This window comes from Podarcis erhardii, assembly GCF_964252035.2.
Source record: "Podarcis erhardii genome assembly, chromosome: 1".
In the NCBI taxonomy this organism is placed as follows: domain Eukaryota; kingdom Metazoa; phylum Chordata; class Lepidosauria; order Squamata; family Lacertidae; genus Podarcis; species Podarcis erhardii.
Window position 1 is genome coordinate 43,343,013 of NC_138497.1, and position 21,006 is coordinate 43,364,018.

Sequence of the window (21,006 nt, forward strand, 5' to 3'; positions counted from 1 at the left end):
GTTTGTTTCTTTTTCTTTTTTTTTATAGGATAATGTAAACACCAGGCAAGAATGGAGCAAAATGGATAGGACGCTCCTCTTCTCAGATGAAAATGAAATGGATATGACGTCTGGTCACACTATAATAATTAAGCATGCCACTGAATTGAAACAAGAAGTTATACAAATGAATGATCTCAGTTTTAATAGCTGCGCTACAAAGGGGAATGAGTCCTGTTTGTCTCAACAGAAGACAAACACTGAAAACACAAAGAAAATAAATTTTGATGACTTCTTGAAAAGCTTGAAGTCCACTAAACTATTTCCTTCACCCATTGCTTCAGAGGCTTCAGAAAGAAATGTGTGTCCTTCAAAGGAGAATGTATACACCTACTTAGAAGGGGGAAATAGCAAGAACACAGATTTTGGAAGACCCGCTAACAGGCAAAACTATGCAAACGTTAATGAAGGGGGTGTTAGCATAAAAAATGCTAGCAGTGATGCCTCAGTGTCTTGTTATCAGGGAACTATTGCATTTTCTATGCCCTTTGGATCTGTTACTTCTATGCCTGTTCTGCATGGTAACACTAATAGAAAAAGTGGGGTTTTAAACAATGCAGCATCCTTAAATTCTGCAGATAAAACTTCTATATTTGGATTTGGTGAGGACATGGAAATAACTAAACCCACATACTTAATTGATAATCCTATAAATGCTGCTGGATTCCAAGATATGTCATCTCAAGAAATGGGAATTGGTAAGAAAGGTATAACTCTATTAGATAAGACAGTTTTATTTTCGCTGAATGAAGACAATGAAATGGAGTTTACCAAGAGCTGTACAGTAGCAGCGCAGTATGATATACAGCAGTGTGAAAGAACATCTCAAGTGCCCTCCTTACAACCTTTGGATAAAACTGTTTATCATAACAACATGGACGAGACTAAAGCCATAACAACCATAATAGATCAACCTGTAAAAGCTGCTGGTGCCCAAGCTATGCAAAAACAAAGTGAGTTGGGATCAACTAATGTAACCAGACCAGATTGTGACAAAACTCTTGTATTTCCCCAGAGTGAAGACAATGAAATGGAGTTTACCAAGAGCCTTACAATGGCAGTAGAGGAAGCTCCTCTAGCACAATCATGGATACCTGCAGGGAGTACCAACATGTCTGTATTTAGCAGTAACATGGCAATAAGCAAGTCCACAGCTTTTCCAGAAGGTAAAACGATTATGTATGTGCACAATAACGGCATGGAAGTAACTAAGCCTATAAGTCACATAATCAATACATCTCGAGAAGATACTACTTTCAAGCCTTTGCAGCTGAAGAAAAAAGAGATGGACAAGGTGATTGGATCAAGTTCAGCCAAGGAAGAGACCATGTGTTGCTTGAATAAAGACAATGAGATGACGTTTATGAGGAGCCATACAGTGTCAGTAAACAGTGATATTATCCCATGGGCCAAGGTAGCTACTCAAGTACTGTCCTCAGCTCCAGTAGATAAAAACAGTATGTCCACACACAGCAGTGATGCAGCAATAACAAAATCCACTACTTTTGTTCCTGCAAATAAAACGATAATGTGTAATAACTCAATGGAAATAACAAAACCCATATCGAGTGCATTTTTAAACAGATGTTTCAAGTCTTTGCCGCAGCAAGAGATGAGCAATACCACAATACCAGGCTCAGTTACAGATAATAATGTTCTTGCCCTACATGATAATGAAATGGAGATGACAAAGTGCCATACAATAACTGTAAATGTTGATAACATCTCCCAGTCAGAAAACTCCCCCCGTATACAATTTCATCAGGATGATATGAACATTGCAGGATCTTATTCCATTGCTAAAAACCCTAAGGGAAACTTGCCTTGGAAGGTGATGAAGCTGGAAATGGATGCTGGCTGGGAACCCTCGTCAGATCAAATTGCAACATTAGCTATGGCTGGCACAGAAATGGTTAAAAGGCAGACAATGCCATTTGACAGCAGAACATCCATGTATTGCCAGCCAGCTAGCCAAGCTCAGCTCTTAGGCCACCCCAATAAGACTGATTCATTTGCATTCTACCAGGATGGTACAGAAGTCACAATCCTGCCACCTAGTGCTGCTGTTAATGGGAACCTGGAGGCACCTGAGAAACAAGAAATGCTAACTAAAAACTTAAGACAGAATTTAGGTAATGTACCTTTCCCTCCATGTAGGGGGACATTGCAAGATATAGAAGCTACTAACATGGACCTTCCTCCCATCAATAACGTTACTTCAGAGGAGGAACCAATCCTTTTGTCTAAACTATCTGATGTCAGTGATTGTTCAAAGCTTAATGATAATAGGAAGAAGTCTGAACTTTTCCTACCCTCTCAAGACATTGGGAAAGAATTGCCCCAAATGGCAGTGAAGCCAGCTGATCATTTGGAGTTGAGAGAAGATGTAAAAAAAGTATCTAATATTCCTACTGCTTCTAGTGAGTGGACAAACAATGATTTTACAGATGTTGCTCCTCTCTCTGTGCCCTTAAATGCCATGTGGAATGATAGCTGTAAGATGAAAAAATCAGCCCTGGGTATCTTCCCACCTAAACTGCCAAATAAAAGGAAGCCTACTATTTCTAATGTAGAATATATTGGTGCCAGATCAGAAGAGAAGGTAGAAACTCAAGGTTCAAAAATCACTCAGTTTCTCAGGAGATCCCTGGACAAAGTTACCCCCAACTTGAGTCCATCTCATTATATAGATGAAGAGCTGCTTCCTGCATGTGCAGGTGAAATGGATTTTGATGAGTCTTTAGGTTGTGAAGTGCTAGAAAAGCTGATGAATGAAAAGGAGCTTGCTGATACGGGAGGCTGTCTGCTTGAAGTGTTTGAAACAAGTAACAGGAAGAGAAGATCTTGGAATCAAGATGATGAGAAACTTCAGCAGGAAAAGAAGCTCAAGACAGACGAGGGCTGGAATGATGCAGTAGAGTTCAAGCAGGTGGGTTTAAGATGATTGTTTGGCACTTGGTCACATTTTCTTGAGTCTATAAAATCACCTATGAATTAATGAACAAAGTACATATTTAACAGTGGGTTTTATCCTAAAGGAAGCTGAAATGGTATAGTAGCTATAAATTCATTAAGTGGTTTGGAGCAACTGATTATTCTTTCAGTTGTAGTGCTGTGCTCCTGAAGTGTGGGTAAGAAATAACATTTTTTAAAAATCAGCTGGTCTTTCAAATATTTGGTGATCCACAGCAAACAAAGAAATAGTTGAGTTGCTGTATCAACAAAATAATCTTGCTAATTTAACTTTTATTGAATATTTTTTTTATTATTTTAGCCCCTCTCCAGCACAATGTTAGCTCATGAAACACAGGAAGGTGAAAATGTTACCAACCTATTAGCTACAAATATGGAAAAGAAGCAAAGCAGCAACAGCAGCTCTTTGGATTCGGTTAAGGCTGATACAGACTTCTCTAGTAAGAATTCCTTCTTATCTGATTATATTGATTTCAACAAATTCCATCAGTAAAGAACACTACAGTATCTTGTATATGATAGAAGTATTCAGGAATGAATGGCTGTATATGATAGAGGTATTCAGGAATGAATGGCTTCACAAGCACACCTATGCAAATAGGATAGACAAGCTTCTAAATGAGACACACTTGTATTTAGTGTCATCTAAGGGTTCCATTGGAATTTCTCAAAATAACTTGTCAAAAGATTATACCTGATTTGTGCCCATATGCATAGTCTTGCTTCGTCAGGTTACTGTTCTACTTTTGTAAGTCCAAGTAGACCCACCCCTGCCCCCTTTGCATTTCAACAATATCTTAGAGCAAGAAGCTCCTGGAGGAGAGGACAGTGAATTGAGGTCTACTTAGTTTGGGGCAATTTTCCTTTCTCAGCAGCCCTGTATCCCTGCCCCACCCACTCCAACCCTCTGGTGAAACTTTTGAGTGGGTGCAGATAGCTATAGTGGTGAGTTAAGCCAGTAAAAAAATATCCTGTAAACTTACTTAACCTACCTGGAATCCAAACCATCACCTCTGATTAGAGTCTCCTCTGAGATGCTTCTTCAAAGTGGGAAGCTATAATGGAAAAAAGTGCCAGGTCCTCTGTTCTCTTACAGTTTTCAGTCATACTCTTACCACAATTCACCCTTTCTTCCTTTGGCACTGCTAAGAACGCAGCTGCCTTGCTGGCTAAGACTAGAAGTCCATCTCCTTCAGTGTTCTGTTTTCAAAAAGAGCCAGCAAGCCCACACACAGGGTATGATGAATATAGATAGGCTATTTGCCCCAGTATTTATGGAAGTAAACTCTCTGGCATTGTTGCATATTGTTTTGGTAAATTCTAGAAGATACCCATGTATTAAATTGTCTACCGAAGGCTATTGGATGGTGCCTCCTCTCTCTGCCAGGAGGAACATAAGGGCAAGGGGAAAACTAGCCTGGCTCCGGCCATTGGTCAGAAATGAGCAACTGCAGAGAGCTGCTGTTCTCCCCCCCCCCCCCCCCGGAAAAAACTGTTCCAACTGCCAGTTGCCCTGAGATTTAGAAGCAAAGGAAAATGCACACGTCCTGCATTGGTCAGAGCATCAGGAGCTGCTGCGTGTAATCTGCCTTGAATAGCATTTGAATCATCTAAAGATTTTACATAACATTTTTTATGCTTCTAGTATTTTGAGAGCAGCATTTTGTTATTAACTACGCTATTTGTATTTTTTTAAAAAAAAACAACAAACCTTCGTATTATGAATTGGGGGTGCAGATCTACTTGGTTACAGGCACTTCATTGTTAAGATCTCAGAGACCACCAGGACTTGATCTAACAAAGATCACAATCCTAAATCACATATAATAAAAATCACTTCAGACCACTAGTCTAGACTGAAGTGGCCTTTACATATCATTGAAATATTGTGGGTATTCTGTATATAATTGGGACACAATTTCTTGTTTAGCATGTCTGTTTTCCCCCCTAGTTCAACAAAATAGTGAAATGGAGATTCCGCTTCTCACGAACATTATTTGTGACCAAAATTTGAAGGAGGTATGTAAGAAGCTTAAAGCCCTTTAATTCTCTTTTCTGTGAACAGTGTATTTATTGCTGCAGTTATAGAATAACACCCTTAGTGATATTCAGCAGGCTTCCATTTTAGATGTGTAATTTAAGACATTCAGATAGTCTTCTCTCCATTACCAGATGCCTCTGAATGTCACTGCTGTTGATTTGTTGTGTTTGTGTTGTTTCAGCTGAGGCTGCTTTTTATTAATTTATCATTTTAATCTTAGTATTATGATTTGTGTTTGTTTTTGATCTAGAACCTCAGGTAATACTAAGCCTATTTTAAGTAGCTATGTGTGAACACTTCATTTTCAGAAACTGCAGGATGGTACTATCACAGTCGGTGAATTTTTCACACTCCTCCAAGTTGATGTGATACATTCTCCTCACCAGAGTTTGGTCTCACCCAAAGTAAGCATACAAACATACAGGTCTACATTTAATAACATATGTAAAATATGTGTTTGGAAATCGTTACAAGACCCACACTATATATACTCATCAACTCTTTTTGACTTTTTGCTTCAGTTTCAGAATGAGCTTGGTGATGACTTGTACCATATGTTAACTGAGATCCATTAGTACTGTATGTGCGTTTGTAACTCTTCATGCAACCATTACAGTCGGCGACAGCTTCATTAACCATGAGCTTGGCCAAAGTTTGCTTTTGTCTTTCTTGCTCTTGGGCAATTTAAAAAGCCTCTATTCAGAACTCCTGCAGCAATAAAGACACACTTAACATCTGGCTGTAATTCTTCTATTTGAATATACATCATGTCTTTTGGACTCTTAAATATATGAAACCCTGTTGACTTTTATTTTCCTCTCTACAGCATGCAGTTAACACAGCTCTTACCCCGGAAGATGAGTTTTTGAACGAGTACGTTTACTGTCCCAAGTTCCAAATTTACAAAGAAGATTGCCAAGCTCTCTACCAGATAATAGAAGAGTAAGATACTTGCAAATTTTGTTCATAGAGTATATTTTTGATTACTGCAATTTCTGTCAGATGTGTGTTATCATTGATATAAGTTGATCTCTTCAGTAGGGTTTGCATGACATTTTTGCTGGGAGTTTCACAAGCTCTTTTAAATGCAGGTATTGAAGTTGTCTGTGCGCCTTACAAGTATACTGGAGAATGCAGGCACTTATCTCTTCCATATTTAGCTTTTCCTCCCTCCCACCCTTTGCTCTCAATTTTCTGGGATACAGTGGCCATATCCATTATCTGAACCCTCTTATTAACTAGAAGAGGTTGAAATTGGTGATAAAAAAAATCAGGCAACTATAAATGGTTATCTCCCGCCCCCCCAGTAGAAACGCTTCCACAATTGTTTTATTGTTTACGTATGTATACAGAAAAGAAGTGAATGAAGAAAGATGTGGCCTAGGTAGAGATGCTGGAGGATTTAATTTACTCTACCTTTTAGAACAAACTTGGCTTATTCACTATACTTCAAGAAATGCTCTAAGAAGCAACTGGATGTCATTCATTACATGTTGCCTCTTCCAGGGTAATTGTACAGAAAAAAGGAGGCTGTCAACATTGGCACCACCGTTACACTTACACACCCACACCACTACAATTATTTAGGAATAATTATACACATAATAATATATGGCTGCTTCCTGGAGCATTTTCACAAATATTTTCAACCTGTGTAGAAGGAGCTGTATTTTCTAGCTGTTCTAATTAGAATAAAACTGAACAAGAAAATAACTAAGAGGCATCCTTCAGTTCACCATATTACAAACCTAACATTTGTTTATTTACTAAAATGTTGTTTTTAGTTGTGAAAAAAATTAAGGTTGTTTTAAATTCACACAGAAATGGGGCTTAATGGTGAACATGTGCAGAACAGAAACGGTTGTGATAAAGTACATTACTTCCATCTCTAGATATAAGGTGCCTTTGATCATGATGAAGGGAGCCCAGCAGTTAAATATGATTGAAGGTCAAAGTGAGGTGAATTAAATGTAGGTGAAATATGTGGCTAGGTAGTAGATCATCATGTTCTACAGCAGCTAAACCTCATTGAGGTATATTTTCCTGTAAGAGCTTGGAAGGTTTCACACAGATACCTCAAAAACCCTTAAGCAGTGAGAGCGAAAGGCCCATATGAGGTGCTGCTACGTCTGCATTAGGGCACCTCAGTCCCCTTTTTCAGAGGCACCTGAAAACCCTGCAGTGACCTCTGACACAGCAGAATGAGCTGGAGTCAGAAAAAGAGGATATCTAAGTGACACAGATGGGGCTTTTTGGATCCTAGCCAATGTGTTCCTGCATTGGCTTGGATGCTGTCAACAGCATACTGTAGTCCAGTACACATGATCTCTAAATAGGACAAATCCTGCTGGATGAGACCAAAGGACTATTTAGTCCAGCATTCTGTTCCTACAGTGCCTAGGAGTTGGCCACAAGTGGTGGCCACAAGTGGAGTTGGCCCAATGAAATTATGTTCTCAGAAATGCTAGCTTAGAATAGTTTCAACATTAAAATCTATGAAGAGCAGAATATATTCCAGGCCAGAATCACAGGTCATTTGAAGGCGCTGCTTATTCTCTTAAGATAGAAGCACATCAGAATGCTAATATTATAATATATTAAAATGTTATATATAACCAGGGCTTTTTTTCAAGCTGGAACTCACTCGAACTCAGTTCTGGCACCTTTTAGGTGGGCACCATTGCCATTCTAAGAGAACAAGGGAGGCATTCATGATGAGTTCCGGCACCTATTTTTATAGAAAAATTGCACAATATAATTATTACAATCATTATTTATAATTAATATTTCAGATTAAAATTGTATGCCGAATACCAGCATAAACTTCTGGTGAATGTGAACAAAAGTCTATGGGGAGTAATGAGAACCTGTTCGGATGAGGAGGTATGGGCAGCTGACTCATTCTGAATAATTAAATGTATGTATGTATGTATGTATGTATGTATGTTTGTTTGTTTGTTTGTTTGTTTGTTTAGAAAGCTACAGACTTCTAATGCATTTGCATCTCTCATGGCAGTCTGCAACAATTAAAAACAACAATCCCATACAGTGGTACTTCGGTTCTCAAACGTAATCTGTTTAGGAAGTCTGTTCAACTTCCAAAACATTTGAAAACTGAGGCACAAAGGGATGGCTTCAAGTTCAATTGGAAAACACGCAGCAGAAGCCGTTCAACTTCCGAGGTTAATTTGAAAACAAAAGCAATTACGTCCGGGTTTTTGGCGTTTGAAAACTGAAATGTTTGGCTTCTGAGACGCTCGAAAACTGAGGTACCACTGTAATAGAAATAAAACAATTTAAAGGCAGAAGCAGGCTTGGCAGATCAAAACATTAAAAAATGAAAGACCAGTGATTGCCAAAAAAGTAAACTTTGTCAGTTAGTGGAAAACTGTAAGAGAAGGAGCCAATTGGATCTCACAGGAAGGGTATACCACAATTTGGGCATTGGAAGTTCCTCTTTTGTCTCATCAACCATACCGTGGTCACAAGTGGGACACAGTTAGTATAGGCCTCTGCAATATATTGTACAAAGTGGTCAGGCTAATGTAAGAGGAGATAGTTTCTCAGTGATGTTTCTAAATCAGTATAATAAAACACTGAAAAAATGGCTGTTTAGTTGGTGGAGGGAGGAATAATGCAATAAAATCTAGATCTGTGGCATTGAAGGGTACTTTTAATCAAATGGGGTGTTGTCTGCATAAACTAGTTTTGTGGTATATTCTTATACAAATAATGAGCACACACAGAGAGATATCTGTTGCAGACATGCACCAAGGGCCAAACTACACATTGCAAATGAAGGGTGAAGCAACTTACTCTAGGGACACCTCCATAAAGAACTTAAATTTGCAGCCGGTGAGCAGACAAGCAACACATAGGGGTGGGGAAAGAAGGTGTTTCCTGGGACAACTTGCCTTTGAGGTGCTTCCCACTGCCAACCAAGGTGCGCTTGAGAGGTTCTGTCATTAAAAAATAAAATAAAACTATTATGTTCACTTCCAGTTCCCTTATTCTGCTAATGTATTCTATTTCACTGCAGCTGAAACGCTTTGGAGAAGGGCTACGTGAAATGAAATCCAGTTTCCTCAAGAAGAGTAAAGTTCTTGCTCACAAAGGAAAAGCAACATTATATAGAAAGCTGGTGCAAAATGGACAGGTAAATTTTTGAGGTAACCAGTGAGATCATACTTGGATGCCTTTCCATGTATAGAGATGTCTTCCTTTTTGCATCCTGCCCTCCTTCCAATGAGTTCTGGGCATTCTACAAAGGACTGTCCTGATTTTTTCCTCACAACAACTATGAGATATGTTAGGCTGAGAGATGAGGTGAGCTTCATGCCTAAGCAAGGATTTGAACCAAAGTGTCTCTGGTTAAAAGTCCAACACTGTAACTGCTGCATATGAGAGAGGTTGTCTTATTTCCTCATGTCCTTAAACACAGTTTTGTGGGAATATGGTCATTTGTCCCTCTTATGGACAAATGACCATATTCCCACACAGTTTGGTTCCTGGATTTAGCTTCACATTTATATTATGGAATAAAATGGGGAAATAGCATGGGTGCTAGAGGAGTTGTGTATCTTAGTTTGGAAAGCAGCGGGAAAAGATAGTTTCAATGTAACTTTTAGCTCTATGGCTAAAACATATAATCCTGTTCGGTGGATCTGCTTGTTTGTAGTATTCTTTATAATTCTTATTTTTGTTTACTAACGTATAGGTTTAGACTTTGAGATAAAGGCTACCTAGTGAGCGGATTCCCTACTTGAACAAGACCCTGCATCAAAATATAGCAGTTCATCTAGTGTACTAAACTGCCTCTATTCTAGTCCTTCTCCCCTACAAATCAGTAAAAAGGCATTGGTGTTCTCTCCTGCATGTTTTAATCTGATACTGTAAACTAATTTCATTTGGGGCCCAATAAAAAGTCTGGGATACCTACTGTTGTCATGTTGCTGAAACAGCTTCTGTGGGCCATAGCCCATCCTTTGGTGGAAAGACCATTAGGAAATATATGTAATAGATAAATGTTTTTTTAAAAAAAATGGTTTTATTTAGTAGCCAGAAATGCCCTTTAATAATATTTGCTTGCTAAAATAGAATCTAACCATATTTTACATATTATATTACTACTAATAATAAACAGTTAACCACATTTTTACCTTTAAGCTTCAGTGGGAAAAACTACAGTCAAGACTGGCTAAAGTAGAAGAACTTATAAAGGAAATGGACAGCTGTCTTCTTGCTCTGGAAACAGGTACAGTCTCAAAAATTACTTTTCCAGTAAAGCCAATTTCTTTGCAGACTAAAGAAAGCAAAAAATAAAAAACAACACCCCTGTTGACATAATTTGGGCATACTTTGGTGTCAAAAAGAAATCAACATTCTTATACACATTAAGATCATAGGACTAATAAGCTAAGAGCCATGCAGAGAAACAGGCGACGTAGAATAAGTCCTCTTAGACAATGGAAATTATTTGGCTTCTGAAGCTTTTGTGGATACAGTCAGCATGTTATTAGTCTATATGTAAATGGATGAACTGCTTTTTTTAGAAAATTGAGCCTCACAGGAAGTAAAATGTTCTGCTGTGGTGATTTACAATGTCCACTGGCCTTTATTGTAGGATGTCTGTAGAAAGATAACTAATATAGAGTTTTCTCTTTTTCTCACTATCCTGTCAAATCAGTGAGCATGACTTGAAACAAGAAGTCTTTGAATGTTCTCAACTGTGTACCAAAAGTGTAGAGCAAAGCCAATCTCAAACTACAAATATATCATTTTTGGGAATACACCTGAAACTCAAAGTTGGGAGCATAATTTCAAAGGTTGTATTTCCTGCTAAGTTGACCGGAGTATATGTATAGCATTTTTGAAGTGAATGTTCTTATAAAACACTGCTTAATTTTAGAAACTTCTGCATTGGAAGAGTCTGAGCCAGATGTCAATGATGCCATTGCAGAATACAAGTCTAAGATGAGAGACACTGAGAAAGGTACTGGAGCTGTTTTGAGCTGCATGATACAGAAGGCTGTTAGGACACTGAAATTGCTGTGGCTGTGTTTATTATATAGTCTCCAGATCTTTTTTACTAACCTGAGTTGTAGAATGCATCTTTCTGTCCTGACATTGCTGACGGATATTTTCCTGTACTTGGGGCTGTTTTGACTGATCTACATGGAGATTACTACATGTATGAGCTCTGGAAAGCTATGATTGGCTGCATCTTTTCAGTGCATGTACTGTACATGCTGTGAACAGAACACCTATAGGTTCTTCATATACAATATCCTGTATGTAGGATTCACTCAATTCTACACAAATTACATCCATGTAGGAATTTAACTGAACACCATTTGGCCTTGGAGAATAAACCTAATAGCGTGTTGAGGACTAGACCTGCTTAATCAGACAGAATAAACAGTTAATGCTTTTCATCAACATTTTGACTCTTACTGTGTATTTTCTCGTTTCTTAGAGCTGGAAAACTACAGAGCCAAAGAGGAGGCACTTCAAAGGTAGAATTAAGCATTAGTGTTTGACATGTATTTATGTGTTGTGAAAAACTCTTGGCTTTTAATACTATTCAGGGTATTTGGCAAATGCATTGCACTTTTGTTGTACTCCTTCAGAGAGCAATCGAATATCAGAGACAAAAAGAAACAGAGAGCTTCTGAAATAAGCCATCTCAAGGAGTATGCAAACAGATGTCAGGAACTTATGAAGAAATACAAGTAAGTAAATTCAGTCAATTAATATCTTGCTGTAAAGGGAATCCAATTCAAGTACTATATTGTCTATGTTTACGTGACATCAGTGGTATCTTCTAATTTTGTCCCCATGAGCTGGCAATCAGAGTAGGGGTGGGAAAACCATGGTTTCCAGATGCTGGCCATGTTGGCTGGGGCTAATGAGAGTTGTAGTCCCAGAAAATCCACAGGTTTCCTATCCTTGCTCTAGAGTATAACCAAATTGTTTCAACATTCCTCTTCACCTTCAAACAGAGGATGGCAAGGTCCTTATAGGAATGACGTTTACTGCTTGGGGAAAACATTTACAAATAATTACATTTAACATCTATATTCTAAGTAAAAAGAACAAGTGGGCACACACAAGCAGTTTTTATCTTTCCTTCTTTAATGCTTTGTTCCGTATGGTCCATGTGGCTCAAAAAGATTAAGAAATGGGTCCCCAAATACATGTTTCGTTTAAAAGTGGGTCCTAGGTCTGAAAAGGTTGAAGGTACCTGCTCTAGTCAACTTAGTGTGTGAGGGAGAAATATATAGGTTTTTCAACTTGCAAAGGGGACAGATGTTTTAGATAAAGTAGTTCATGACTACTGAACCCCAATTAAAAAAAAATTAAGGTAGTATTCTTACCAAGTGTCCAATAACTGTACATGCACTATCCTTCCCATTGTCTTTTGGTGAATTCATTTTTGATAATTTTCTGTTTGTAGCTTCTCTGAGTGGACAATAAAAGAGTGGAATGATCACCAGGCTGTTTTCACCTTCCTTTATGATTCTGTTGAGCTCACTCTCAGCCTTGGGTGCCCTGTAGGTGAGTTGCAAAAATACTAAAAACTCTATCTGCTATAAAAGCACCACTATCTACTCTAGATGTGTTTTTTGATATTTTACTCCTGCCAAGAAGGTCCCAAAAGAACTCAGGTCTCCTCACCAACATCATAACGTGATTTTTTTAAAAGCTAGAAAAACACTAAAGCAGACTACAGGCAAAACTGATTAATTTGATAAGAACTGAGCTGTAAAAAAAATTGCATGCAGACTGAAAAGGCATTTGGTCTTCAGTTTTATTGAGTGACATAAATTTAGCTCTCTAAAGTGGTAAACCAGTGTTTGGGCTATCTAGATTACAGGTTTTTAATATTTATTACAATTATTCCTACAACTATTCAGGATCCAAATTCTTCCAAGCCTGTTTGCAACATAACAAAATTAAAATATTAAAATAAGTCTGATTCCTTCCCACAGTTGGTGGGAAGCACAGTAGGGAGTATAGTGTAGAAGGAGCAGACAGTGATCTCTTTGCCAGCTTCTGTCCCTTGTCTGAAATCCTCCATCCAGAGCTGCTGGTAGTGTATGGATCTAATCACCTTATAAAATTGTGTTACCATTCACTGCTCCAAATTTGGGTCAGTGACTCTTTGCCATGTCACTGTGCAGGAAACTTTCCTCAATGTTCCAGGAGTTTGCAGGGGTAGAGCTGGGAGTAGGATCTCATACAGATGACCACGGGTGGCTAGGCCTCATCCTAGCAGTTCCCACTCTTGGTGTCTGCAAAATCAGATCATCAAGCAGATCAGTGAGAAATGGAGCATGGATCTTTGCACGAAAGTCTGCAGAATTGTGTCTTTAGTACAATGGTATTGTAAGCAGCAGGGAGGGACTTGCATGGTTGACTATTCCACTATACAAAAAAAGTATTTGTATATATACATCTCCCCACTTCATCCTGCACATCATGGCAAAGGCTGGACCCTGGCATGCAGGTTTTTTGTGCAGAATGATTTATCTATTTGAATTCTGACCTATATGAAGAGGAACAACCCAGACACAGGTTGACCATCTCAGTGAAAACTAGACCTCATTCTGAAACAGAATCATAGAACTTATAGTATGTCTGCTTTCTCCTAGATGGTGCTGTTTTCAGCAACAGGTTCTGCGTGAATATTGTTGGTGTGAACCTTGAATCACTGTTGGATGGTAAGGCTTTGAAGCACTTTGATTCTGTGATATTTTTTTCTGGAAGGAGATCTGCATTTTCCAGCTTCTCTTGTGAAAAGTATTGCTAAACTTCAAGAAAACATGAAAAGCAGTCTTCTGTGAAGAACCTTCCTTTTTCTCAGATAAAATTTTCAACTAACAATGAAATTCCCAGTGTGAAGCAAAAAGCAAAGCAATTAAATGAAACTAAATATCAAATGCCTTCAAGGTTTTGAAGGCATTCAAAATCATCCATGAGTTGAATAGAATGAAATGACTTGAATATAACTTAAACCTAAGACAGTGTTTGTTTTTTCTTTGTTGTCCTATACAGAAGCAAAGGCTTTGCCATCTTCAAAACTAGTGCATAGACTCATCTTTCAGTTTATAAACAGTCAGAGTTCATTGAAGGAAAAATGTTCAACAGTGCATCATCTTTATCAGGTAACTTAACAATGAAAAGCAAAAAGGGTTTTTTAAAATGTTGCTATAATTTGTTCTATGCTGCTTTTATTGCTTGGAAGAGTCAACAAAGAAGATCCAGAAGTACAGGAAAGTCTACATTTTGGAGCAATTCTAGGTGGAAGTAGCTTCCCAGCAGAACTTTTTCACCTGCTTGAGTGACATGGAGGCTATGAAGAATGAATGGAATTCAGCATCACACTCTTCCAATCATTGCAGCTTGCCAGATGGAACAATCCCCCCCTCCTCCCCCTCTGTGCAGTTCTGGGAGTTCTCCCAACCCCTCCCCACAAGCCAATTGCGGAGGAAGAATGGGGAAGCCCTGTTGTGTAAGCAGAAGTCCTTGCAGAGTTTCCACTGATAAGGCTGATTAGGTGAATCCTGCCCAGAGAATTTGTGTTGTGATTTGCTTTATTTTTCTGCATTTGATGACCATTTTCTAGGGTAGAAAAGCAATTTATAAAGTGATTACATTGAGTGTAACTTTAAAAGTATAGGAATGCAAATAAATAACAAAATTATAGGATAGGTAAAAGTCAATGGTCTAGTTCAGGGGTAGGCAACCTAAGGCCTGGGGGCCATATGCAGCCCAATCACCTTCTCAATCTGGCCTGCGTACGGTCCGGGAATCAGTGTGTTTTTACATGAGTAGAATGTGTCCTTTTATTTAAAATGCATCTCTGGGTTATTTGTGGGGCATAGAAATTCGTTCACCCCCCCCCAAAAAAAATTAGTCTGGCCCACCACATGGTCTGAGGGAGAGTGGACTGGCCCACGGCTGGAAAAGGTTGCTGACCCCTGGTCTAGTTAATGTTGCTTTGTGTCTGGAGAAGGTTTGTACACATCCTCCTCCTTGCTGTGAAGAAAATGTAGAAGAGGTTGGTGTACATTTCTTCCCATCCTATCTCAGGAAATCTGGGACCTAAGTTGTCATCATTACTTGCTCTGATTGTCCAATCAGGTGCTGCGTGACATTTCTCTTGTGGTGAGTCGTTGTGAACTTCTAGGAGAAGAGATCGAGTATCTAAACAGATGGGGTGGAAAATTCAATCTGCTGAAGACAGATGTGAACGATACAAAGTAAATGCTTAACAAAGTCTATTCTAGTTCTCTAAATGTATTTGTTTGGTGTACAAGTTAGGATTGGTGTAAAAGTTAGGATTGGTAGAGGGTGTGTTACAATCCTTCCAAAATCTTTCTCGCAAGAATTTAATACTTATAACACAAAATTCTGGTGTGTTTCACCTCAGTAGGATTTTAAAAAGCCATTTCCCCCTATATAGTACTCAAGATAGCAAGCAAGGAATGAAGTATCTTAAAATATACAGTACAGTGGTACCTCTGGTTGTGAACGGGATCCATTCCGGAGGCTCGTTCACAACATGAGCAGAACGCAACCCGCAGCGGCACGTAACCAGGTCGCCGTGGGACGCAACCTGAAAAAACGTATCATGAAGCAAACGTAACATGAGGTATGACTGTATTAAAAATGCATTACATGAACAGCAGTTCAGCTAAAACATGATAAATAAAAGAGCAGAACCAAATTAAAACATTGTACTTCCAGAGCGAAAGATGAAACAAAAACAAGTTAAAGCAACTTCTAAACAAAAAAGAGCCTTGTCAAAACAAGATGGGCTGCCTGGCACCTAAAAGATAACAAGAAAGAGTGGATCTCCCTGACAGGGGGTCCTGCAGGCTGGGTGCAATCATAAAAAGGGTCCCCTCTGTAGTAGCTAGCCACCTAATCTCAGAGGGCAGGGGTACCCAGAAAATGGCCTTAAATGAAGGTAGATTCACAGAGGGTGCAAACAGTCATCCAGGTGGCTTGGACTAGGTGTTTTAGGCCTTTATAAGTCAAAACCCAGCTGCTTCAATTGGCCTTGGTAGCAAGCAGGGGCTCTATGAAGGTCTTTAAGAGTTGATGTAATGTTTGCAATGGAAGATCCCTGCTAACAATCTAGCTGCTGTATTCTGGACCACTTAAAGTTCTGAAGACTTTTCAAAGTCAGCCTGAATTGTTACTAATCAAGCCTGAATTTTTATTGAAGCATAGGTAGATAGTAAGGTCGTTTTATTCCAGGAGGAGGCACAGACATAATCTGGAATTGGAAAAAGGAAGTCAAAGGCAAAACTATCACATTGGGATCCCAACAGCAAAGCTGGATTCAGATATATCCCTGAGTCACCAACCTGACCTTTAAGGGGGGTGCAATTCATCCAGTACAAGCTGAATGCCTCCACCATGGTCCATTCCATCTACCCACAGTACCTCAAATCTGTCTGCGTTCAGTGTCAGTTTATTAGCTCTCACTGTGCCTTTTAGATAACTGTTTAAATATCAGTGCATCACCTAGATTTGATAAAAGGGAGAAATAGATCATGAATATCATGCAAACCGATTACCTCTCCCAACTGTTCCATGTAGAATACTTAAGTGTGCATGCACACGAAAGCTTATACCCAGAACAAACATATTTGGTCTCTAAGGTGCTACTGGACAATTTATTTATTTATTTTAACATTCAACAGTTACTGAGGCATAACACAAATAATTCTTTGCACAGTGGAACCTCGTGTTACGGACAGGATCCGTTCTGGAGGCCTGTCCGTAACACAGAACTGACATGCACAGTGCGATTTAGTGCTTCTGTGCATGCGCAAGTGGCGAAACCTGGAAGTAACCCGTTCCGGTACATCTGGGTTGCTGCAGGACGCAACACGAAAACACGTAACCTGAAGCGGACGCAACATGAGGTATGACTGTATCTATATTTTGTTTTATACGTAGAGTGAAGCTCTTATTCTCCAGTTCTGTATCATTTGCAAAGTTTGAAGTTGAACTGTCTTTATCTGCCAGCTATCCTGCGTCCCCAATAGCTTTCACCATTCCAAAATGCACCGGCAACCTTAAGTGAGTAAAATAAAACTGAAGGTGTGAGAGCAATAATTTTTACCATAGTTTTAGGGAAAGGTTTTCATTTATTTGATCCTCATATATATGCATTTTCTCTTCACAGCCAAGAGGAAATTTCTGTTGTTTTATCCAGTGTTCCAGTGGGAGCCAACTACTTGAAGAGAATGGTCAATCAGATTCATCGTAATCTGCTCCAGGGTCCTTCAATCCAAAGATAGCAGAGCAGCGGGGGGGTGGGGGTGGAATGACCAATCAAGTAGTCAAATCTTTGCTTATTTTCTTAGTAAGGATCACCACTTAGCCCTTTTTGCCTGTTGAAAAGTGTATAGCTAAGGGATATTGCATAGTTCTAGCACTTCTTAAGGCTACTCTTAATTTCCGATAAATTAATTTTACTGCAAAACTGATGTTGCAATTCTGCTGCAGTCGTTAGTGCAATTTCATAGGTCAAGCACTGCAGTGATGTGTATCTTCCAAGGCCTACATGTGTATTAATGGCTAGCAGTAGCTTTTGACCCCTACAAAAATAAAGAAGTTCTGTTTTTAGAAAGTTGCCCCAAGATTGATTAATTACAACTACAAAAATTAAAACATCGCACATAGAAAAGTATGTGTGCCATCCAATGTTTTGGACTTGTAATGAAGTGAGTATTGGTGCATCCATGCTTCTGTTGACTGAATTATTTGGCTGCCATTGTCACTAGTCCAGTCTGACTGTTAAGATTTTTAAATTATTCAGATAGATGTGGTTGCATCTCATATCTACAAAGCTTATATTATAATAAGGCATCCATATTTTCTCCACTGTGATCTCTAGTTGCTGGACGATGTATGTATATGTGTAAAGTATAGCATTTTTAATGCTTTTTGACTTGTTTAGGTTTTTTAATTTTGTTACTTTTTGTTAATGGGGCAAGTATAATAAACCCACCTACACTAAAAAAAATTGTCTTGTAAGTGGTGACTTGTAAGTTAAAGTTATGCTGCCAACACTTCCTCTAAATCCACTACAGTGGTGCGCCGCAAGACGAACGCCTTGCAAGACGGAAAACCTGCTAGACGAAAGGGTTTTCTGTTTTGGAGGCGCTTCGCAAAACGAATTTCCCTATGGGCTTGCTTCGCAAGACGAAAATGTCTTGCGAGTTCCTGCGGGGTTTTTTCCCTTTTCCCCCCTTTTCCTAAGCCCTAAGCCGCTTATCAGCTGATCCACTAAAAGCCGCTAATAGCGCTAATCCGCTAAGCTGTCAATGGGCTTGCTTCGCAAGACGAGAAAAACGCTATGCGAAGAGCCTCACGGAACGGATTAATTTCGTCTTGCGAGGCACCACTGTATTTACTTTGGTGGTGTGTGTGTGTGCGTGTGTGTGTGTGTTTTAAATCCGTTAAATGGTTTGGCCGATTTTGTTTTTGCTGTTTGTCTTTCCTCTCCTTCAAAAATGGTTTCATATCAAAAGACTGAAAAAACAAATTACTCATTAGAAAACATCAATGGAATAAATGCAAAATATTACACATTCATTTCTAAGAAGATTGTAAGTTATATTAATCATGGTATTGTGCTCATTTCTCCCTGCTTTTCCTTTCTATAATGTGGTGGTTGTGGTAAAATAAGTTGTTTTGACAACCTATTCCTTGTTTAACTTTCTAGAACTGTTTCAGAAAAATTCTGAATATTTTGGATGAAAGGATTCATTCTACTCTTCCTTTCAATTTAATAACCTCACAAAATAAGAAGATAAATAAATGTTATTTCTCAGACAAGATGAGGCCAAAGTGTATGCTTAAAAAGAACAGCATACAGTGGTACTTCAGGTTAAGTACTTAATTCGTTCCGGAGGTCCGTTCTTAACCTGACACTGTTCTTAACCTGAAGCACTATTTCTGGGTTAGCGGAGTCTGTAACCTGAAGCGTATGTAACCTGAGGTACCACTGTATACCATTTTATACTGCCCATTAACAATTAGGTATCTGAACACCATAAACCAGACTAGCAACCACTTGCTCAAGCTCCTTGCTCAGAAAGGAGATGTTAGCAACCAGCTATCATTTATATTTTCTGGGTCCAGCTAGGTTTTTTTAGGAGTGCTTAATTACCATTTTGTTTAAGGAGATTAACACCACTTCTCTGAAGGAGGTGCTTACAACTCTTGGCCAGACATCCCCTTCTTATTAGATGAAATAAGCTGCAAATGTCTGGTTTTTGACAGGTGGTCAGCTGGTGTTTGCCAAGCACCTTGTCCACATCCTTGGTCCTCAGCAACTGGAAGTCACCCTGCTGTTGCTCTGTACACCTTTACTAGCACAAAGGCATTAATTGTGGAGTCCAAGTCATGACTGTTCCAGCTGACAATCAACTGAGGCTGCAGAACCAAAGAGAAGCAGACCAGCCTCTGTAACCAGCTAGGGATCACTGGAATATTACACTGCTTGCCTCCCAGAAACAAGCCAGAGCAACTGCACCTTCTGGTCCTCTGCTTACTTGACTACTGAGCCTTGCTGGGGTTGCACTGGGCTGAGTTCCTGGCTCTGCCTCGTTTATTTCTGCATCTATCAAATTTTCTCTTATCAGTACCAATCAGTAATCATTTGATAACATTTATTAATGAAAGTAGAACAGATATCTCATTGCTTCAGTTCATTTTTAAAGAAGTTTGCAGTTGATTAATAATTGCCTCAAGTTAGCACTGTGCTGTTATAAAAGTTCCCCAACCTGTAGCTGCTTTTTCAGTGCTGTAGTGGCTGTTCTACATAGTTAGCATTTTCTGACAAAACAATTACTATTGGTAGAAGAGCCATGTAGAATTGAATAAAGCAAATGCCAACCACCTTAGGCCCATGGGTTCACTGGGATTTTTTAGTGAGTGCTCTTGGTACCACCTCCTCTGGTTCCTTGTGTCACTCCCATGGATCAGCCCCCTACTTGGAAGGTAGAGAGTACATGCACACACTTTTGCACAGATCCCTTAGGAAAGCAAATGTCATTGGGAGGGCCTTAGAGGCTTCCTATGCACCAGGGTAAGACATAAAGGGTGCCTATGGGGGCTACATGGGACTAGGAAACTTACTGTTTTTATGTTATGGCTGTGCTTCACCGTCAGAGGGCACTCCTGCTGCAAGTTTTTGACAGCTTTCAAATTCCCATTTGTTTTACTGGCTAATTAAAATGGAAAGTTGCTGGTTGGAACTGTAATGTATATTTGTTTATTAGAGTAGCCCATTGCATCTGCTTGGCTATCTGTTCCAGAGGATAGCAGGATGGATTGGTTTTAAACTGGCAGTTTAAAAAAATCCAATGTAAATCAAGTTTCCCATTAATATCTATATATACCCTCACAGCAAAATTTGGATCTCACAGCAATCCAGCCACCAATGTTGTGGTCACCTGGCAAGAGGCGATCAGGATGAATGTTGGCATCCATCTGTCTGGAAAGACAATGGAGTGTGCCTTTGGGGGTGAAGTCAAGCTGCTGTATTAGCAGCACCGAAGTGACTTCCCCAGGGCGCAAGCCTGGGCAGTGCGTACGGAGGTCCTGGGCTGCTCATGCAAGACCCCCCATTCTCAGCCTGTTCACAAGCAGGGAAGTCTAACTGAGGTTTTGATACCCATTGGCTACCCTCACCTGGTTTAGCTGGCCAGTCAAAGCCATTCTGAGGTGTGGGTGCTATCTATCCCATGCTGACAGCATCTAGGACACACATCTGCATCTAGATGAATGCAGGGTGGGGACCAAAGGTGGACAAACTCATAGGAGCCAACTCCTAGGGGCCGAGAGGTCTTTGCCTCCCAATTAAAAAATATCAGAGGGAGCTGGGCCTCCCAACGTTGACGGGCATTGCCATTCAAATCATA

General features: G+C 39.4%; 1 protein-coding gene across 1 annotated transcript in view; it reads left to right on the forward strand.

The window, feature by feature from the left end:
* KNL1 (kinetochore scaffold 1) overlaps positions 1-17,891 on the forward strand; it is a 31,676-nt gene extending 13,785 nt beyond the window's left edge. The window contains exons 10-26 of the mRNA XM_081858372.1: positions 29-2,968; positions 3,314-3,452; positions 4,964-5,031; positions 5,362-5,457; positions 5,880-5,995; positions 7,846-7,936; positions 9,093-9,209; positions 10,220-10,307; positions 10,962-11,045; positions 11,529-11,568; positions 11,683-11,784; positions 12,510-12,610; positions 13,708-13,776; positions 14,111-14,220; positions 15,200-15,318; positions 17,030-17,152; positions 17,259-17,891. Of these exons, the coding sequence (XP_081714498.1) occupies positions 29-2,968; positions 3,314-3,452; positions 4,964-5,031; positions 5,362-5,457; positions 5,880-5,995; positions 7,846-7,936; positions 9,093-9,209; positions 10,220-10,307; positions 10,962-11,045; positions 11,529-11,568; positions 11,683-11,784; positions 12,510-12,610; positions 13,708-13,776; positions 14,111-14,220; positions 15,200-15,318; positions 17,030-17,152; positions 17,259-17,373 (4,518 nt within the window). The 3' untranslated portion in view covers positions 17,374-17,891. The remainder of the gene's footprint in view (positions 1-28; positions 2,969-3,313; positions 3,453-4,963; positions 5,032-5,361; positions 5,458-5,879; positions 5,996-7,845; positions 7,937-9,092; positions 9,210-10,219; positions 10,308-10,961; positions 11,046-11,528; positions 11,569-11,682; positions 11,785-12,509; positions 12,611-13,707; positions 13,777-14,110; positions 14,221-15,199; positions 15,319-17,029; positions 17,153-17,258) is intronic.
* Positions 17,892-21,006: the final 3,115 nt, after the last annotated feature.